Source organism: Moschus berezovskii, chromosome X, assembly GCF_049115385.1.
Source record: "Moschus berezovskii isolate FMDL1 chromosome X, NW_MosBer_1.0, whole genome shotgun sequence".
NCBI classification, from domain to species: domain Eukaryota; kingdom Metazoa; phylum Chordata; class Mammalia; order Artiodactyla; family Moschidae; genus Moschus; species Moschus berezovskii.
Window position 1 is genome coordinate 18939601 of NC_142488.1, and position 19942 is coordinate 18959542.

Below are 19942 nucleotides of genomic sequence, written 5' to 3' on the forward strand. Positions count from 1 at the left end.
CCCAGCTTGAAACTCACCTGTAGGAAAGTGACTATAATGAAAGCTTTTATCTTTTCTCTAACACTCAGAACTGTGTTAATTTGCATTTCATGATATTCCAATTAACAAACAACTGTTACATATAAAATATGTCAGTTCATTCTGTAGGTACCAAACATTAAACATGCAAAAGAACATGATCCCTAACTCCGGGGAGCTTAGAGATGTGTGTGAAACACACACATGCACACTAGCGCTCACATAACATACAAGGTCCTTTTTCTGATAACTGTATCAACCACTAGCTCTGGTGCCAAAGAGAAAAGAATCATTAACAGCTTTTCCAATAATCTTAGATCTTTTCATGTGTGAAGGGTTTGCTTATATGAGGGCTGAATTTTTCTCCATGTTCATTTCAGATCATCTGATACTTAGGTCTCTAAAAGGCATTCAAATATTGTTTAGTGCTGTCTTTCTTTTGAAGGCTTTTTTTAACTTTCTAAATGGTGCAAATTCATGCTTCCCATTAGTCTTATGCAATCAGTAACCCAAGAACCACTGTCATGAAGCTTTCGATTTTGTATGCCAGAAAAACAATAAAGAACATTTTAATAAGCAAAAGCATATTCAGAATAACTCCAGAACTTACGCACGCCTACAGGGAAAAACAGTGCATATGACAGTATATTTATTATACCTCCCATCAGTGATGAATAGCTCAGATGGCTCCTCTGGGTTCTGCTTTTTAAGGAAAACATGAATATTGCTAATCACTGTTTAATTCAAGGTACGAGAGGGGAAGCACGAAGGTGGAACACAGTGTGTCTAATCATTCTGACCAGTATAAGAACAAACACAAGGTTCAAGGTACACTGAAAAAATAAAACTGACAGCATGACTTAGAATACTAAGAAAAATGAAAAGGGCATCTGCTGCAGGACAGAAAATAGCCACAGGGTCAAGATGCCTGCAGTGGGAGTGAGATTTAGAGAACTGAGACTTTTTTTTCCCCTAGCAATAGAAGCTAATTTAAGGGAAACAGGAAAAATTCTGACAGCAAATTGAGAAGTGAAAATAAGTCCTCTTCAACAAACCAGACAGAAGAATGAGGCTTTTGGTGGCAGAGATAAAGAGAGAATTATTTGTCTGAGGGCTCTGCTTTCAGAAGTGTAAAATAGCAGCGAATTCAATTTATTTAATTAGGACCTAAAAAATGCAGGACAGGAGAGGAATTCAGCGGGGAAAGAAAGTCATCATGACCTTATGGGGCTCTCAAGCTCAGAGCCAAGTGAAAGAGGCAGGCATGGTCAATTAAGATGGCACTGAAACACAGGCAGCAGTGCTAGGCTGGATTAGCAACAACAAGGGGGGCCAAGAGAAACCAGACAGAGAGAGAAACCTCATCCTCTACTCGAAGGAGAGGACAAGGGCAAGAATCAAGGTCATGAGAAAGGTCAAGGGTGGGATCACCAAGGGTGAAAGAAGGGAAACGGGAAGGTAGGAAGCTGGGGTCATGGAAGAGAACATTCAAGAACTGGCCCTTAGAATGAATGCAATGCTTGCTTCCCAGGAAGTTCCAACCAGCCTCTACTGAAGAGTGATGTGAGGGGTGAGGCAAGATGGCACTCATGAGTGATGGGGGCAGAATGGACAATCAATGACTTGTGAGGCCAGAACATCATCAGGGTGGAGTTAAATGTCCCCCAGGAGGATGGCAGGAGGTGGATGAAGGCAGAACGATGAGGCAGTAGCTGTCCACTAAGGAGAGAGGCAGTGCTGTTAAAATACTGGAAGATTTTACAGTGACCATATAATTTACTTCCAAACATAGGACACTATTAATAATTACACCACAGGTATAACCCAAGACTAGGCTACCCTAGTGAATTTTGAGATTTCAATAAGGATGAGGAAAGGGCAGTGTATGCAGGTAAAGGGATGGTCTTTAAATGAGGTGGAAGTTTGCAGTGGGAAAGAGTAAAAGATCTACATGTATTATAGATCAAAGTTTCCAGAACAATGATGACTAGAAATAAGATCTATTCACATGCAAGCAGAGGAAAGTAGACCTTGACCCTTATCAAGAATCAAAGAGCATGGAAAGAATTATATTCTGACATAGGATGTTCACTCTTCTATGATTTAAGTCCTCAAAATGGTTTCTGTATGCCTCATCCCCAGGCAGATATTAGAGTAAAATATATTTTTCCTTGTAAAATACAAATGATATGTTTCCTTTTAAGGAATGAATAAACAGAGCCTTAGGTGTGCTGTACCCCAACCTATGCTCTGCACTGTATCTATCTCATGAGCCAAGGTATCTCAGAGAGAGGAGGAAGACAGTGAACTGGGGCCATCAGATACTTCAGTCGTCCTCTCGTGATAAAGACTCTGGGTCTCAGTTCCTTGATATACAGAAGATGTCTGAAGTGTAAAGAGCAACGCAACTGCTGAACTGCTGCTGGTGGTTGTTGTCATTATTGTGATTCTAGGGGGGTGGTTCCAGAGACCTCGAGGGAAACTGTCTTGATTAAGTATATAATACATCTGTCACGCAACTCAGCATCATCTTCCAGTGAAACTCCCTGGCAGCAGCTCACACACTCGGAGGGAGGCTAAGGCCCCAGAGTGTGTCTGAGGAGGGAGACTGACCCGGCCCTCCATGACAGGCTTTAGTCCGCTCCACCCTGCCAGAGGGGCCCTGGGGAACATGGAAGCACTCCAGCACTGCACACAGCTCTCGGGCTCGGGACCAGCTTAGAGATGCTCTCTGACACCCAAGCTGGAGGCAGGAGTCACCAGTGAGCCCTGCTCTGTCTGTCTCGTGTAAGAACTTCAAATATTCAAAAAAGACTAACGATAACCCTATATACGAGACAGCAAAAGAGACACAGATGTATAGAACAGTCTTTTGGACTCTGTGGGAGAGGGTGAGAGTGGGGTGATTGGGAGAATGGCACTGAAACATGTATATTATCATATGTGAAACGAATCACCAGTCCAGGTTCGATGCATGATACAGGATGCTCGGGGCTGGTGCACTGGGATGACCCAGAGGGATGGGATGGGGAGGGAGGTGGGAGAGGGGTTCAGGATGGGGAACACATGTACACCCGGGGCGGATTCATGTCAATGTATGGCAAAACCAATACAATATTGTAAAGTAAAAAAATAAATAAATAAAAATAAAAAAGACCAACTTGCCACCTGGCTTGTAAACTGTAAAACCTGGCTGCAACCTCACGTGGGGCTCCATTTGGTTCAGAGCGCAAAGCAACCTCTTAGAGCAGTGTTTCTTTAAGCTGGCTGCACATTTAGAATCACTCAGGGCTATACCCCACACCAATTAAACTATAAATCCTGGGGGTGGGGGTTGAGACTGAGAAATCAGTGCCTTTTAAAGGTCCCTAAGTCCTTCCAATGTGCAGTCAGAGTCAATGATTTAGACTAAGGCTTCTCAAATGTGTATACTGTCCTTGTGTGGATCGTGTAAAGATGACAATTTGGATTCAATAAGTCTGGGGCTGGTCAGAGATTCAGCATTTTAACAGGTTCCCAAGTGATGTCAATGCTACTGGATGATAACTCTGAGTAACAAAGTTCTCAAAAATGGGAAGCTTCATAGAAACAAAGAATCTTATTTTTATACTCTGTATTCACCAAACACCTAGCACAATGCCTGGCAAATACTGATGATGAGCACATGTCAGCTGAATGGATAAACTGATGGACGGCCCAATCTCCTCAGACTACTATTCCACTTCTCACAATTTGCAAACGTCCCAAGTGAAGTCAAGTTGAACAAGGAAGAGGAAGGTCCAGATTAACTACACAAGAAAGCTTCATTCATATAATCAGGCTTACCTGGTGATCTGCACTGAATTCATTATTTGTTCATAACTGTAACAATTTAAAAAGTACCTTTCAAAGAGAGGTCACGTTTTCTAAGACACTGCACATGGCCTATGTGAATTTGGACAGGAGTGCACAGTTCAGACATAGTTTGCTCTTATGGCACCCCAGCAAACTTCAAAATGATGGTTTCACCAGCTGGTCCTCTTGAAAAAGAAAAGTGCTCACCTGGTGGTCAGCTGTCCCTACACTCCCTAGTACTGATTTCCCAGAAATTATCCAGTTTTTCATGACCTTCTCTGATGACTGAAGCATCATTAGAGGAGAAAGTGAGTGTTGTGCGATTTCAGTGTGGCTGTCAAGTGAGCCTCTGAGTGCCTCGAGGGGGTCTCACACTCTCAGCACCCCACCAGCAGTATGAAAAGTGCTGTTTAATATTTATTAATGAACGCCTCTGCATGGAGCTTCAGGGGGGCTGCTGAAAGGACACTGCATGGAAGCCAAAGCCCAGGAGCACTTCGTTCTGCCTCAGCTTGTTAACACTGTCTCAAGAGATGCAATTATTCTGCATGGCTGGGATTTCTGCTCAGTATTTCCAACATCCCCTAAGTCAGTTACTCCAGCAGACTCATCAACATCACAGTCTATGAGGTAACAGGAAAAAAGAGAACCATGGTCTATCTCAGTGTCAGAAGAAATGCCCAGCAGAGCATAGTTGATGAGGGAAGTCAAGGAGACCATTCCAGGGACAAGCCCACTAAAGAAGATGTCACATTTCAAGTGTTCACATCCTGGGATGGCTGAGGCTTAGGCAGTCATTCACTGTTTTATGATACTGGGAAGTAGTGACCTCAAAGAGATTGTCTACTTCTAAAAGAAAAAATCCTGACTTTTTATTGGGCAATAACTTACAGGCTTTGCTATACTTATAACCTTTTCGTTTTACATATTGTATGACCGGTAACAAAAAATTGGATGAATAACACACAAACAGCATTAATCAAGCTCCCTTTTAGTCATGTCAATATTAATTAAAGCAAGTCCTGATGCCTGAAAATTGTATTCAGAAATAACTGCATGCCCTTTATAAGCTACCCATACCATACCTCACATTTTTGTGTTTCTTCTTACATCTGGTCATTTGTGACTGTATAATCTCAACAACCATGCACTGTACACTATGTTATCAAAGGACTGGATTTTGTTGTCTTCCCTGCAAGAGTGTGGAGTTTCATTATGGTGGGCATGTTATTTGCAAATCAGCTTGACCTGTCAAGGCTTAGTTTTAGCCTTCATTCAGGGTGGGTCTAGTGTAGCACTGGGCTTCCCAGTGACTCAGAGGTAAAGAATCTACCTGCCAAGCAGAAGACACAGGTTTGATCCCTAGGTGGGGAAGATTCCCTGGAGAAGGAAATGGAAACCCAACCCAATATTCTTTTCTTTTTTAAAAATGTCTTAGTTTATTAAAATAAATGTTGTACATTCTTGGCGTGACCAAAAATAAATGATAGTTCATATTGTGCATAGGTTCGTGGTCATGAATACTCCAGTATTCTTGCTTGCAGAACTCCATGGACAGAGGAGCCTAGTGGGCTACAGTCCATAGGGTTGCAAAAGAGTCAGACACAACTTAGCAATTCAACAACAACACGGGTAGCGCTATTCCTGTGACTGACTTTTTGAGTTGTCAATTGGATGTCAAGTGTGTTCAATGAAGTTTTCCTAGTCTGCTTGGCCAGAATGCCAACATCTCCAATTACTGATCATCTCTAGGGTATCCACTCATCTCACAGCCCACCCACACCTCCCCTCCCACACTTATTTTCTGCTGGGCCTGGTGGACTCTTGCCCTACTGATGCACGCTTAGTGTATGGCCAAAGATTCAAGGGACTCCTATGTATAAACTTCCAGAGCTCGCTCTTTGCTCAGCTCGATCTTCTGCAATTCCCTGCCCTGAAAATTTCATCCACCTCAGCAGTTGTGAGTTACAAACAGTTACAATCTCTCTTTCCTCTATCCGATGAGTCTTCTGCTGTTTGTGCTCCCGTGCCCTGTGCTGCAACTTAGAAAGTTGTTGCTGTTGTTGTTTAGTTGCTAAGTTGTGTCTGAGACTTTTGTGACTCCGTGGACTGCAGTCCTCCAGGCTCCTCAGTCCATGGGATTTCCCAGGCAAGAATACTGGAGTGGGTTGCCATTTCATCTTCCAGGGGATCTTCCTGACCCAGGAATCCAACCTGTGCTCTTATGTCTCCTGCAATGGCAGGTGGATTCTTTATGCCTAGCCACCAGGGAAGCCCCAATTTAGACTTAGCACAATTTTTCTTTCTTTTCCCAGGCAAAAAGCCAGGGGTTACATGGAACTCCATGCTTTGTTTCTCTGAAAGATCACATCCTTGTGCTGTGTACTGCCCGATGCCTCAAAACAGCTGATTCATGTATTTTGTCCAAGTTTAAAGTTGTCTGTGGGGGGCAGGCAGGGATGCTAAGGCGCTTCAGCCATGTCCGACTCTTTGTGACCCTGTGGACGTAGCCCATCAGGATCCTCTGTCCATGGGATTCTCCAGGCAAGGATACTGGAGTGAATTGCTGTGCCCTCCTCCAGGGGATCTTCCTGACGCAGGGATCCAACCCACATCTCTTATGTCTCCTGCATCGGTGGGCGGGTTCCTTACCACTAGTGCCACCTGGGAAGCCCAAAGTGGCAGAAGGGTAAATCTAATATACCCTTTACTCCATCACTGCTGCAACCAGAAGTTATATTCTCACTTGAAAATGTTGTTTCTTTAATCAGAGTGAATTTATTTTATTCTAGATAGAATAGAACTTTAAACTGTATCTTTAAAAGTCTGAGCTATTTCAAGGAAATAAAAGAAGTCTAGGGAAAGAATTTCTGAAATGAAGACACATATAGCGATTTTAATTATCCTGGAGTTTCCTTTGCTTGTCATATATACTCTTCTCTAACAAGGAACGTAGAATATTCCCTAAGGAAAAGTCGAGTCACTGTTAACCATTTTTATATGGAAAAGTTAAATATATACAGTAAGTTAGTGACACCCAATCTTTTCTAGGTAATAGCACATCTATAAAATGCTAATATTTTGATGACATGCTGCTGGAGGCCTGACATTGCTGGAGGCCATCAACTCGGGAAAGGGTGGGGTTCCACCAGCGAAGGCCCTTTGCATACACGCAGGAGAACTGAGAAGTTCACTCCTAAAGCCCGCTCATAGCACAGGGGTGAGAAAATATGACAGAAGTAACAGCTGAGTCCAGATTTCACTAAGAAAGAAGAGAAAAGTTGAAACCAAATCTCAGTCCCCAGAAAGAAAAGGCATTATGAGAGGCAGACAGACAGGAATTAGGGGAGACTTTTACAGGAGACAGCTCAGAGCAGAAGCCTCAAACACCTCTGGGCTCATAGATGGTTTGCCTCCTAGAAAAAGATGCTTCTATACAGAGCCCTTCAGAGAACAGCACCCAGCAGATGCTACCATACTGGCCCAACTCCAGGGTCATCACTCACAATGGGCGTCTCCTGGAACTGTGGGACGTGGCTATATAGTTAATTACAACAAATATGAACGAAATGCCAACTGATTTCATTTGCAGCCTATACAATCCTAAGTTGTAAGAAATGTTTATATTTTTGTCCTTTTTTTCCCCTAGCAGAATGAAAGATTTTGTACCCTCTTAATTTTACTTCAAACATCAGTAATCATGTGAAAAGCGGATGTTTGCAGAGAGGGTCTTTCTTGGCTACTTGTACTCTGGCTTTCAGAACGATCAGAGACATAACATATAAGGGCATGTGAACTAGCATTACATCAAATGCAGATCATCAAGGTGGCACTTTTGCATTTTTTTGTCCATTTAAATATAATTAAGCATGTGAAATTATATAGCAATGTGTTTTCATAGAAACTTCTCATTTTCTACTTGTTAGGTCATTTACATTGACAGGACCACTTGATGCTAAATTTTAGAAGCTATTTCTAATGGCGCCTTCAGCTCATCCAAAGCTTATGGCTAATGGCATAATTTACCTCTCAAGGCTGTGCATCCTACAGAGAAAATTTCACTTTCATTTATGTTTAGAGAACTATATTGATTCTGCACACAAATACATGCTTTTCTTCCATTAAAAGGATAGTAGGTATAATAAAAAATCATTTTGCTTCATTACAAAGACACTGGCATTTATAAAACATATTTCATTATGTTTTAAGATGTTCTTAGCTCCTGCATCACCCCTAAGAGACACAAAGAAGGCTGTTAGGGTGAGGGGGGAGGAATCTTCATTTTCCAAATAAGCACCAGGAAGGAATAAGAAGTGAAGGGTATAGTCATGATCATTATGAAGGTCAAGAACACCCAAGCCAGCTGCAGCAGCTAATGGTATATTCTTACCTTCCATCTTCCTTTTTTTATAAGACAAATGTACATTTCTTTACTTTCTTTTAGAAAAAGCTTATTCCTTGGCATAAAACTTTGTTTGGAGTCTTTTCTCTATACACAGAAAATTTAGCTTCTAGGCCTGTGCAGTGAGTGAAAAATATAATTCCCAGGTCCAAACTCAGTCCTCAGGCAACTCAGCCGAGTTCAGACCCGACCAGTGGACTACAGCTACACTTGTCTATCACTTGGAGGGAAAGGGGCACAGGAGGGCAGAGGTGGGGTGCATGAAACAGCTCAGGTATGGGAGCTTCACGGTCTCTTGTCTTACAAAGAATATTCCCAGGAAGACTCAGAACAAAACCAAGTTCTTTGAAATTCAGGCAATTTATGTATCAAGCAATTATTTACTAAACACTGAGGCTCAGATGACCTTGGAGGAAAAACAGACCTACTAATCACATTCTCTCAAAGGTACCTTTGGAGACCAAAAGTCTGTAATTTTGCCAAACTCCAGTGCATCAGTTTTTTTCTTCCATGAATTATGCTTTTTGTGTCCTAACAAGTCCTTTCTCTTATGTTTTCATAAATAACTTTTTTATGTCTTATGTTTTCTATGCAGATCTGTGCTTCATTTTGAGTTAATATGTGTTAGATTAGGTTATGGAAAAGGAAATGTCAACCCACTCCAGTGTTCTTGCCTGGAGAATCCCAGGGACGGGGGAGCCTGGGTGGGCTTCCATCTATAGGGTCACAGAGAGTCGGACACGACTGAAGTGACTTAGCAGCAGCAGATTAGGTTAGGCTCTTTTTTTGCCTATTGATGGTCCACTGTACCAACACCATTTCTTGAAAAGATTATCCTTTCTTTCTTAAACTTTCTTTGTACCTTTGTTAAAAAAAATTAATTGACTATATTTTTATGGATCTGTTTCTAGACATTCTATTTCAAGGGCTAGCAAACTACCTCCCATGGGTCAAATGTGGCCTGCTACCCATTTTTGTGCACCTCTGAAACTAAGAATCGTCTTTACATTTTCAAATGGTTTTTAAAAATCAAAAGGATAGTATTTCAAAGTATATGAGAATTACAGGAAGTCAAATTTACATGTCCATAAATAAAGTTTTATTGGCACTCAGCCATGCACCTATGACTGCTTTTGTATAGTTGACACAGATACTGTATAGCCCATAAAATCTAAAATATTTACTCTCTGGCCCTTTACAGAAAAAGTTTGCCAAGACCTGGTCTAGGATATGAGAATCCTTATCCATGCATAATCTCAGGAGTTCTCTGAATGATATTATAAAAAGATACGGTAAGGACAGAAGCTTTAAATAGAACCTCTGAAAGCCCTGAGGAGGGCAGAGAAGGAAAACATTTAATAGCCAGCTACCCATTCCAACTAGGACTAAAATATAAAAGCTTTAAGTAAAACTATTCTTAAAAGGATGAATTTTACTGCAACATGTAGTTAACTACAAAATGGGGAAATTTTAAGTCTAAAAGGTATTTATTTGTAATGACATTTTCTTAAATATCTTTATGAGTCATAAACTAAGAAAAAACATCTGCGATGTGAAAGATGACATGATAATGTCATGAATAATATGGTATTTTTATAAAAATCAATTGGAAAATTACAAAATTTTCTACTTGAGTAAACATTTTAAAAATGCAAACACTTATCAGATTAGCAGAGATGACAAAGAATGACAATACCAGGGGATGATAAGGATAGGGAAACATTCTCATTGGCTCCTGGGGGGAGACTAATTGGGAGATGATCTTTCAGAACATCACTTAAATGCCTTTAAAAGGCACTGAGATGGGACTTTCCTGGTGGCCCAGTGGTTAAGAATCTGCCTTCCGATGCAGGGGATGCGGGTTCCATCCCTGGTCGGGGAACAAAGGTCCCACAAGCCGTAGGGCAATTATGCCTGGGCACCAAAACTTGAGAGCCTGAGCGCCACAATTAGAGACTCTATGCCCCACAACTACTGAGCCCGAGCACTCTAGAGCCCATGCTCCACAACAAGAGAAGCCTGCACGCTGCAACTAGAGAAAAACCATGGCTGCAATGAAGAGCCTGTACACTGCAATGAAGACACAGAGCAGCCAAAAGAAAAGGCACTGAGGCAGCAATACAGCAATTTATCATCATGAAATAATAACTGCTAACATTCATCCAGAACTTACTATGAGCCAGAGATTTCAAGTGCTTTGCCTCCTTTAACTCATTTCATCTTTACAACACCAAGAGGTAGCTACTGTTATCATCTCCATTTCACAGATGTGCAAACCAAGGCCCAGAGAGACTGAGCAGCCCACCCAAGGTTACACAAGTAGTAGAAAGTGGTAGAAATGCTTACACAATGAGGATCTACAAATAAGGTGATGACTACAGGCAACATGGTGCAGACTAGGGAAAACCTAGAAACAAGGAAATGTAAAACAGGACTGTGATCCGCCATACATTGGGGTGTTAAGGAACCACTTAACCTTGCTGCCAAAGATAGGCGTGGTATACTGGGGACAAATGAGGTTACACAAGAGTGTATATGATATGACCTTATTTTTATTTTGAACTGTAATTGTGTGTGTGTGTGTGTGTGTGTGTAAAGTCTGGAAGAACATGGCTCAAATATTAAGAGAGATATCTGAAGGTGATGCAGTCACAGGTGATTTTGACTTGCCTTCCTATTGATCTGTTTTGTTCTCATTTATTATCTGAGAGTAAGTATTACTTATTTAATTTTTAAGTAGAAGAGGGCATCAGAGAATGAGATGGCTAGTGGCATCACCAATGCAATGGACATGAACTTGGGCAAACTTTGGGAGATGGTGAGGGACAGGGAGGCCTGGAGCGCTACAGTCCATGGGGTCGCAAAGATTTGGACACGACTGGGTGACTGGAAAACAGCAACTTAAAAGTGCATCCCATGCTACTTTCCATCTCAGAAAAGTATATTTTAATAAAATGCAAATGTGAATGTAAAGAGCTTTAAGATACTTTTAAGAAGACAGAGGCTATAAAACTATAATAAATCAGTTTTATCCTAAGAAAAGTTAAATAATAGAGGGGCATTTCAGGGAAAGTACAGCCCTTAATTGCAGGGGAGTTCAATATACCAAGAGAGAACTCCCAGTCAATGAGCATTTGTCTTTTCTTCTTGCTATCATAACTTAGCACAGCAATAACTATAATTTAACTTTTTATTTCTAAAGCACTTTCAGTCACAACATTTCACTTAATCCTACAACAGTAATACAAATAGAAAGGGTGGGAACAGAAAACAGAAAAAAGAGTTTCTCTAATTCCTTAAGACACCTGCAGATTTTTATGTGTGTGTTGGAGGAAAAAAGTGTTCCAAGATGCTGGGGAGAGTGGCTGATGTCCTGTCACTTAAGCCGAGCACTTGGGAGAGAGATGATAATTAGGTTGAACAAACACAGGGTCCTTTCAGTTTTATATAATTTAAGGAAACATGCAAAGCTGAGAGTCGGCATCAACTGCCAGCTCATCTGTCGATGAGAAATCTGCAATCATCAAACTTTCCAGGTGGCATTGTTTTGACTGTCTACTGGCAAATGCAAGTCCTACTCTTACCATCTTCATCTAATTTAAAACCGTGTCTCTGTGATGGTACACAAGCTCAGGAAGAAGAGTTTTGATCAAATGTGTTTCTGGTGCCAGGAATCTTCCTGACGGTCTTGGAGTCCAGGTTACTTTAATTAGCAAGACAAAACAGCAGCAAACTGTATTCCTGGGGCTTTCCAGTGGTCTGAGGAAAAGATATATTGCGACTGCTGTACCCAGTCAGGACATATGCAGTCTAACAAGACAGGCTATACCACGAGAACTACATCCGAGGCCATAAATGACTCATTCGCTGAACACTGACATTTTTCAAATGTGTGTAAACCCAGATGATCCCAGACCTACGCTTAACTTCTTCATTCACTCATAAAACACGTCCTTCTAATGGGTCTGTCAGCGTGTCATCATTTTCAGGGTGACACTTGCTAATTTACTCCTCACCCCTGAAACCACATTTAATCCTACACTTTAGCTCTGCTAAAAGCTTCAGCAGTTGAGAGAGAAAGGGTCAAGGCCAGCAATCTATACAGCTGATCAGCTTTTCTTCTTCCAAGCTGACAACATTTCCTGAGATTTCCAAAGTCACTTTCCCATGGGGAGAGGAGCAAGGGAGTCTGGACGCATTTTTCTCATGAATAAATGTTTCAATTAATGAATTAATGGAAGGGAGGCAGGAAGGGAAAATAAACAAAGGACAGATCATAACAGAAAGACTTAGGAAGGAGCTCAGGGTGACTTTCTTTTCTTTCTCTCTTTTCCTCTTGCCCTCCCTGCTCTCTTCCTCTTTCTCTCTTTTTTCATGGTTTAAGAAAGGAGGAAACTAACCAGAATCCAGAAGAAGAGAGAGAAGCGAAATGGGCTGGGCATGGGAAGAAGTGGAAGAAAGAAGTAGGAGAAGAGAGCTTCAGGCACAAAATGAAGCAACGTGAGCCCTGTGCTGAGCTCAATGTGTTCTCTGCACTATGATTCCATTTCTGTAGATGTGACAATGGAATCAGCAAGTTCTGAATAATTCTGACCCTAAGAGGTCACAGCCATGGATACCAAAATGTCAGAAACGTATGGGGGAATGGTGTCGTAATATTGTTTTCCTGATTAAATAATGATGATGTCATTAATTTAGAAAGAAAATCCCACAAGCACTTGCCCTAGATATACCCAGCAACAACACGTGACTCAATAAGTAGACAAGAGTCACCTCAGGGAGTGACCGAGCTCCACCTACTGCAAGAACCCACTGCCCCACAGGAAACAGCAGTCCCGTCCCGCCAGCCCCCACAGTCAAGGTCAGGAGACGCCTCTGCCCTGGCATGGCTGCTGGTGACTAGGAGTCTCTTGGGAAAGTTGCTTCCGGGCTCTGGGCCTCTGTCTGTTCCTCCTTTGTCACCAGCACAGAACACCCAGGGTGCCATCTAACTCCCAGGACTACTGTGACCTCAGGCATTTGGAATTCCTGGTTTGCAACATCCCCAAGAACAGGCAAAATCCCTAAAAACAGGCGAAGCCCCTAAGAACAGGCGACATCCCTAGCTGGGACTTTTCTCACAGAGGTGGCCTTAAACCGCTCCTACCTGCAGCTGCTCTTCTGGCTCCCTTCTTTCTTGAGAGGCACATAGATCAGTTTTCTCCCCCGAACATCAATGCTGTCCGCCTCTCCTTCCCTCCAACTACACTACACTGTGACTTTAGTCAATAACAGTACCTTTCTTCATATTTACCTTGATATTGTCAAATAGGCTGTATAACCATGAAGAAACGGGGGTGTCTGTTTGCCTTTAATGGGTCAAAGACACAGCCACTCAGGAGAGCCTTTTGATAAGATATACCCGAAGTTCTAAAGTAGTCCCGTGGGAAGCCCTTCCTCCCTGGTGAGTAGGGACCACTATTCTCGGGCCAAGGGCTGCTGGCCAAGGGCAGGGACGTCGGCCCTCTCCACAGCTGGGCACACACATCCTTCACAGCTGAGCCCCACCTGACCCCCCAGATGCTCTCGGTCCTTCTCCAGGGAGCTTCTCGGGTTGGAAACCAGACCCAGAGGCTTCTGAACCCTTTCAATCATGCTCTGAGCACAAGCCAGGAAGGCAGGGATGGGGGCGGCAGGAACACAGACGAAGGAGCTATTTTTGAGTGACTGGAAATAAAAGCTAAACGCAGGTGTGTTCTGCACCCATGGAAATGTTCCCAAATCCACAAGAATTCTTTATAAATAAGCTAAAAAAACACACCACTGGAGTTGCCACATTTCATCCTGGTTTCCAGGGACACACACAAATAGTTTGGGCCGGTGCACATTATTTCAGGAACTGAGGAGAGCTTACAGGCGCCCACTAAAGGTGTCTGACTCATTTTCTAGCAAGCTCTATGAACTGACAACCTAGGGCTGAAAATGAGGGTGATGTTTGCCCTGTGACTCCTGCCACGGCTCAGAAAAGCAGGGCAAAGAGAAATCAGTTTAACTGACTATAAATGAGATTGCGGCTGGCTTTTCGGGTAAATTGAGAAACTCTACAGCAAAAGCCATCAACACTTAGAGAACAGCAATTCCAAACTTTCAACTCAACTCATAATGTAATAAAGAACCATATCAAAATGTAGATTAAACAAATCATGGTGAAACTATTCACTCTGCAATATGAAAAGCAAACAGTCATCTAAATGAACTTGTGGGTGATCCCTCAACTTGGAGCAAGAGGAAGATTTTTTTCATAAAGCAGGCTTGACAGACTCAGACTCCATCCTTCCCATCTTCAGCAGGCAAAGTAATTTTGGCATATTTTCTTTCCAATTCTTGTTGAAATCTCACCCATTGCAAAATTCTTTTTTAAAAATATAATTTTATTTATTTATTTTTGGCTGTGCTGGGTCTTTGTTGCTGCTCAGGCTTTCTCTAGTTGCAGCGAGCATGCTCAGTTGCTTTAGTCGTGTCTGACTCTTTGCAACCACAAGAACTAGAGCCCACAGCTCCTCTGTCCATGGGATTACCCAGGGAAGAATACTGGAGTGGGTTACCATTCCCTTCTCCAGAGGATCTTCCTGAACCAGGGATTGAACCTGTGTCCCCTGCATTGCAGGCAGACTTTTTTTTTTTTTAGGTAAGAAGTGGATTTATTTAGAAAGAAACACACTCCATAGACAGGGTGTGGGCCATCTCAAAGGGCAAGTGTGGCCTTGGGAGAAACACTCCACAGAGTGTGGGCTGTTGCAACAACTAAGCCCGGCAACACGACTACTGAGTCTGTGCTCTGGAGCCTGGGGAGCAGCAACTACTGAGGCCACGATCCACAACTACTGAAGCCCACACGCCCTAGAGCCGAGCTCCACAAGAGAAGCCACCGCTGTGAGAAACCTGCACGCCGCAACTGGAGAGTAGTGCCACCCCTCATGTGGAAGCCAGGTCCAGGGATCAAGTGGACAGGGAGGATGCCAAGTGCTTATTTTGCAAGTGTACTTGTAATTACCCGTAAGCTGCTTCATAGGTCCAAACTGCTTCTTAACATTCAGCTAGGGAACTGGGGAAAGCAGTTGCAACCCTCAGGAGACTGTTGAGAGCAGCCTTCCACCTCCACCTGGTTCCCTGCTCCCTCCTGGGTGGATTGGACCAGGAGAGAGTCCCACTCTGACTAAAGAAGCTCTTTAGAAAACTCCACTTTCTTTTATCCGGCAGGATTTCAGACTGGGAGGAAGGAATGAAATCACCAGGATGAATGAGTTTTCATCATATAGAATCAAATGACAAGGATGGAATATAAGAAGATACTGAGGTAGAAATAGATGAGTTCAGACAAGAGACCATCTGCGGCAGTCTTTTCTTTTCCCTAAACCTTAGTAAACGTTATTGTACATCTGGTTTTCAACTGAAAAGAGGGTGTCCCCCTCCAAACAAAAACAGGAAATTGACCCTCCCCACGTTGCAAAGAATGGCAGTTGTTTAAAACTCTGGTTGCTTTATCGTCTGGGGGTGGGGGTGGGGGAACAGCTCCACCCCTTCCCCCATGGTCATCAAACCTAGTCTCTGTGCCAATTATAGGAGTATTCTATCTCCTGCTTCACAGTCGCTTCATGTCTTTGGTTCAGGGTCTGATTTAAAATAGGCAATGCCCTGTGCCCAGGAATGCAGCCTGGAGGAGGCTCACAGGATGAGAGCAAGGCCGGCAAAGAGAATGCCTCCTCGGCTGAAAGGAACAAGAAGGGCAGTGTTTCCCCTCCTCTGGGTTCCTCTGGCCACGGTCAGCACCTACAGAGGTGAATCAAATTAAGTTCACAGGAGAACATTTTAGAGGTGAGAAGATGGATGTTCTGGGGCCCTCAGCAAGCAGGGAACACTGCTGGTCCAGAAAGGTGCCTGAGCACTGCCCAGCATGCCACTTTTCACGTAGAAGGTGAGAGTGCCAAGCTGTCTCCCTAAATAATCTGACCTTGGGCAAGCTACTTAAACTCTGGGGTCCTGCATTCCTTGGCATCTGGGGCTTGGGCTCTTCAAACACACAGCCTCCACAGCCATTCCTTAAAGGTCATTGTCCTTGATTAGAAGGTTATAAAGGTAAATCCTACCAATCACCTACAGATGCATTTGGGGGCGGGGGATGGGGGGCAGGTAACACCACGTCCCTCCCCTCTCAGGGATGGCCAGAGGCAGCAGGACCCAGGGCCTGCTTCCCACCTGCACCCCCTGCCCTCTCTCCCCTTTCTCTGCCCCCGCCACCCTGTCCATGCTTTCTGCTGCTGCTGCTAAGTCGCTTCAGTCGTGTCCGACTCTTAGCGACCCCATGGACTGCAGCCCACCAGGCTCCTCCGTCCATGGGATTTTCCAGCCAAGAGTACTGGAGTGGGTTGCCATTGCCTTCTCCGGTCCATGCTTTCTAGGCCCGCATAAATGTAAGCAGTAGTGATGATTCCCCAGTCACGCCCTTAAGCATCCTAAAGACGGCTCAGCTTTTCCTCATGGCCAACCATGATAAGAACCTAATATTTCAGGGAAAAGGCCACATATTCTGGGAATTACTTAAATAATAGATCTTTCAACCACCTTCTTGATGAGTACCATTGCATGAAAGCATAAAGTCCATGGTGCAGGCCCTGTTAAGCTGTGTCACTTCACACAGATGCAGTGATCATAAAATCTTCCCTTCTTCTCAGCCTGAGCAAGATGGGCAAGATACTCTCAGGCATGCTACCTGTCTTTGATCTGAACAGTAAACATTCTTTAAGCCTTATTTGCCTGTGAGGCACAACCTTGCCTTTCTAGAACCCCTCCTTGGGTCCCTCGTGACACAGAGCTTTGCAGCCAGGGCTGCTGTGGAGGGTGGGCTCACCAGTCAAGCAGGCCACTCTCCATCTCCCAGGTTAGTCTTTCTGGGATGGGGCCACACAAATCTGCAGCTGGCTCCAAGGCAAATGGAATCAAGCTGAGCTTCAAGTTCATTTGTTCACTTGGAAACATTTGACCTAGCCTGACTGAGAGGAAAGACACAAGATTCTTCCTTGGGAATTCAGGATCATGAAAATCATTTCAAAGGTTAAAATGAAAGCTCGTACTATCCACTCAACACCTCAAAGTAGTTCAGAGTTTAGAAGACAGGAGGGAACCTTTGTTTACCTTATTGATGAGAGTGACTATATCTCCTTCTTTGATTGTCAATTCATCGTCGTTCTGTGCCTCGTATGGAAATATAACTTTGCAGTAATCCTTGGCTGTAAGGAGAAAAGAAAACACAACCTTTGAACTGCTGTATCTAATGAGCTGTCCCAGGAGGAGATGTTCTCTATCACATCAACTGCAGAGAAAGGCACACTTAACAGACAGGACATAACTGTTGCATAAAGAAACAAGGTTCACCCTCGGAAAACCACCCAAGATGGCTCATTTTTGGTGCATGCATTTTTTTATTCTCACTCTTTTCCCTCACAAATTAGGTGATGTCATGAAAGCCATTGACTGCTTTGCTTCCCTCAGACAGAAAAGCAAAATGGTTTCTTTGATCTCAGAAAATAGGGGTGTCCTTTTATAGACTATTTTACACACCATTTTATATCTGCTTCAGGTGGATGCATACATAGACACAATCTACAAAGAGCTTAAAAGCTTAAAATTTGCCCTGTCTTCTGCACATCACAAAATCAGAAATCAACCACATGCATATGTTATAAAATGGTACTTAAAACAATGGAAAAGACTCCAGTATGGTTTGTTAAGAGACAGAGTCTTCTCCAGCACCACAGTTCAAAAGCATCAATTCTTTGGCGATCAGGTTTCTTCACAGTCCAACTCTCACATCCATACATGACCACGGGAAAAACATATAGCCTTGACTAGACAGACCTTGTTTGGCAAAGTAATGTCTCTGCTTTTTAATATACTATCTAGGTTGGTCATAACTTTCCTTCCAAGGAGTAAGCGTCTTTTAATTTCATGGCTGCAATCAGCATCTGCAGTGATTTGGAGCCCAAAAAAATAAAGTCTGACACTGTCTCCACCATTTTTCCATCTATTTCCCATGAAGTGATGGGACCAGATGCCATGATCTTTGTTTTCTGAATGTTGAGCTTCAAGCCAACCTTTTCACTCTCCTCTTTCACTTTCATCAAGAGGCTCTTGAGTTCCTCTTCACTTTCTGCCATAAGGGTGGTGTCATCTGTATATCTGAGGTTTTTGATATTTCTCCCAGCAATCTTGATTCCAGCTTGTGCTTCTTCCAGCCCAGCGTTCCTCATGATGTACTCTGCATATAAGTTAAATAAGCAGGGTGACAATATACAGCCTTGACCTACTCCTTTTCCTATTTGGAACCAGTCTGTTGTTCCATGTACAGTTCTGACTGTTGCTTCCTGACAGGCATACAGGTTTCTCAAGAGGCAGGTCAGGTAGTCTGGTATTCCCATCTCTTTCAGAATTTTCCACAGTTTGTTGTGATCCACACAGTCAAAGGCTTTGGCATTGTCAATGAAGCAGAAATAGATGTTTTTCTGGAACTCTCTTGCTTTCTCCATGATCCAGCGGATGTTGGCAATTTGATGTCTGGTGCCTCTGCCTTTTCTGAAACCTGCTTGAACATCTGAGAGTTCACGGTTCACATATTGCTGAAGCCTGGCTTGGAGAATTTTGAGCATGACTTTACTAGCGTGTGAGATGAGTGCAATTGTGCGGTAGTTTGAGCATTCTTTGGCATTGCCTTTCTTTGGGATTGGAATGAAGACTGACCTTTTCCAGTCCTGTGGCCACTGCTGAGTTTTCCAAATTTGCTGGCATATTGAGTGCAGCACTTTCACAGCATCATCTTTCAAGATTTGAAATAGCTCAACTGGAATTCCATCACCTCCACTAGCTTTGTTCGTAGTGATGCTTTCTAAGGCCCACTTGACTTCACATTCCAAGATGTCTGGCTCTAGGTCAGTGATCACGTTATCGTGACTATCTTGGTCGTGAAGATCTTTTTTGTACAGTTCTTCTGTGTATTCTTGCCACCTCTTCTTAATATCTTCTGCTTCTCTTAGGTCCATACCATTTCTGTCCTTTATCGAGCCCATCTTTGCATGAAATGTTCCCTTGGAATCTCTAATTTTCTTGAAGAGATCTCTTGTTTTTCCTATTCTGTTGTTTTCCTCTATTTCTTTGCATTGATCACTGAGGAAGGCTTTCTTATCTCTCCTTGCTATTCTTTGGAACTCTGCATTCAGATGCTTATAGCTTTCCATATCTCCTTTGCTTTTCGCTTCTCTTCTTTTCACAGCTATTTGTAAGGCCTCCTCAGACAGCCATTTCGCTTTTTTGCATTTCTTTTCCATGGGGATGGTCTTGGTCCCGGTCTCCTGTACAATGTCACGAACCTCCGTCCAGAGTTCATCAGGCACTCTATCTATCAGATCTAGTCCCTTAAATCTATTTCTCACTTCCACTGTATAATCATAAGGGATTTGATTTAGGTCATATCTGAATGGTCTAGTGGTTTTCCCTACTTTCTTCAATTTAAGTCTGAATTTGGCAATAAGGAGTTCATGATCTGAGCCACAGTCAGCTCCTTGTTTTTTTTTTCCTAACTGTATACAGCTTCTCCATCTTTGGCTGCAAAGAATATAATCAATCTGATTTCGGTGTTGACCATCTAGTGATGTCCAT

At 43.0% G+C, this 19942-nt stretch overlaps 1 protein-coding gene across 3 annotated transcripts in view; it reads right to left on the minus strand.

Annotated features, from left to right (window-relative positions):
• The window catches only part of SH3KBP1 (SH3 domain containing kinase binding protein 1), a 342133-nt gene that overhangs the window by 66509 nt on the left and 255682 nt on the right, over positions 1-19942 (minus strand). For all 3 annotated transcript variants that reach the window (XM_055438217.2, XM_055438216.2, XM_055438219.2), the window contains one exon: positions 17426-17520. In XM_055438217.2, coding sequence (XP_055294192.1) covers positions 17426-17520 — 95 coding nt within the window. The remainder of the gene's footprint in view (positions 1-17425; positions 17521-19942) is intronic.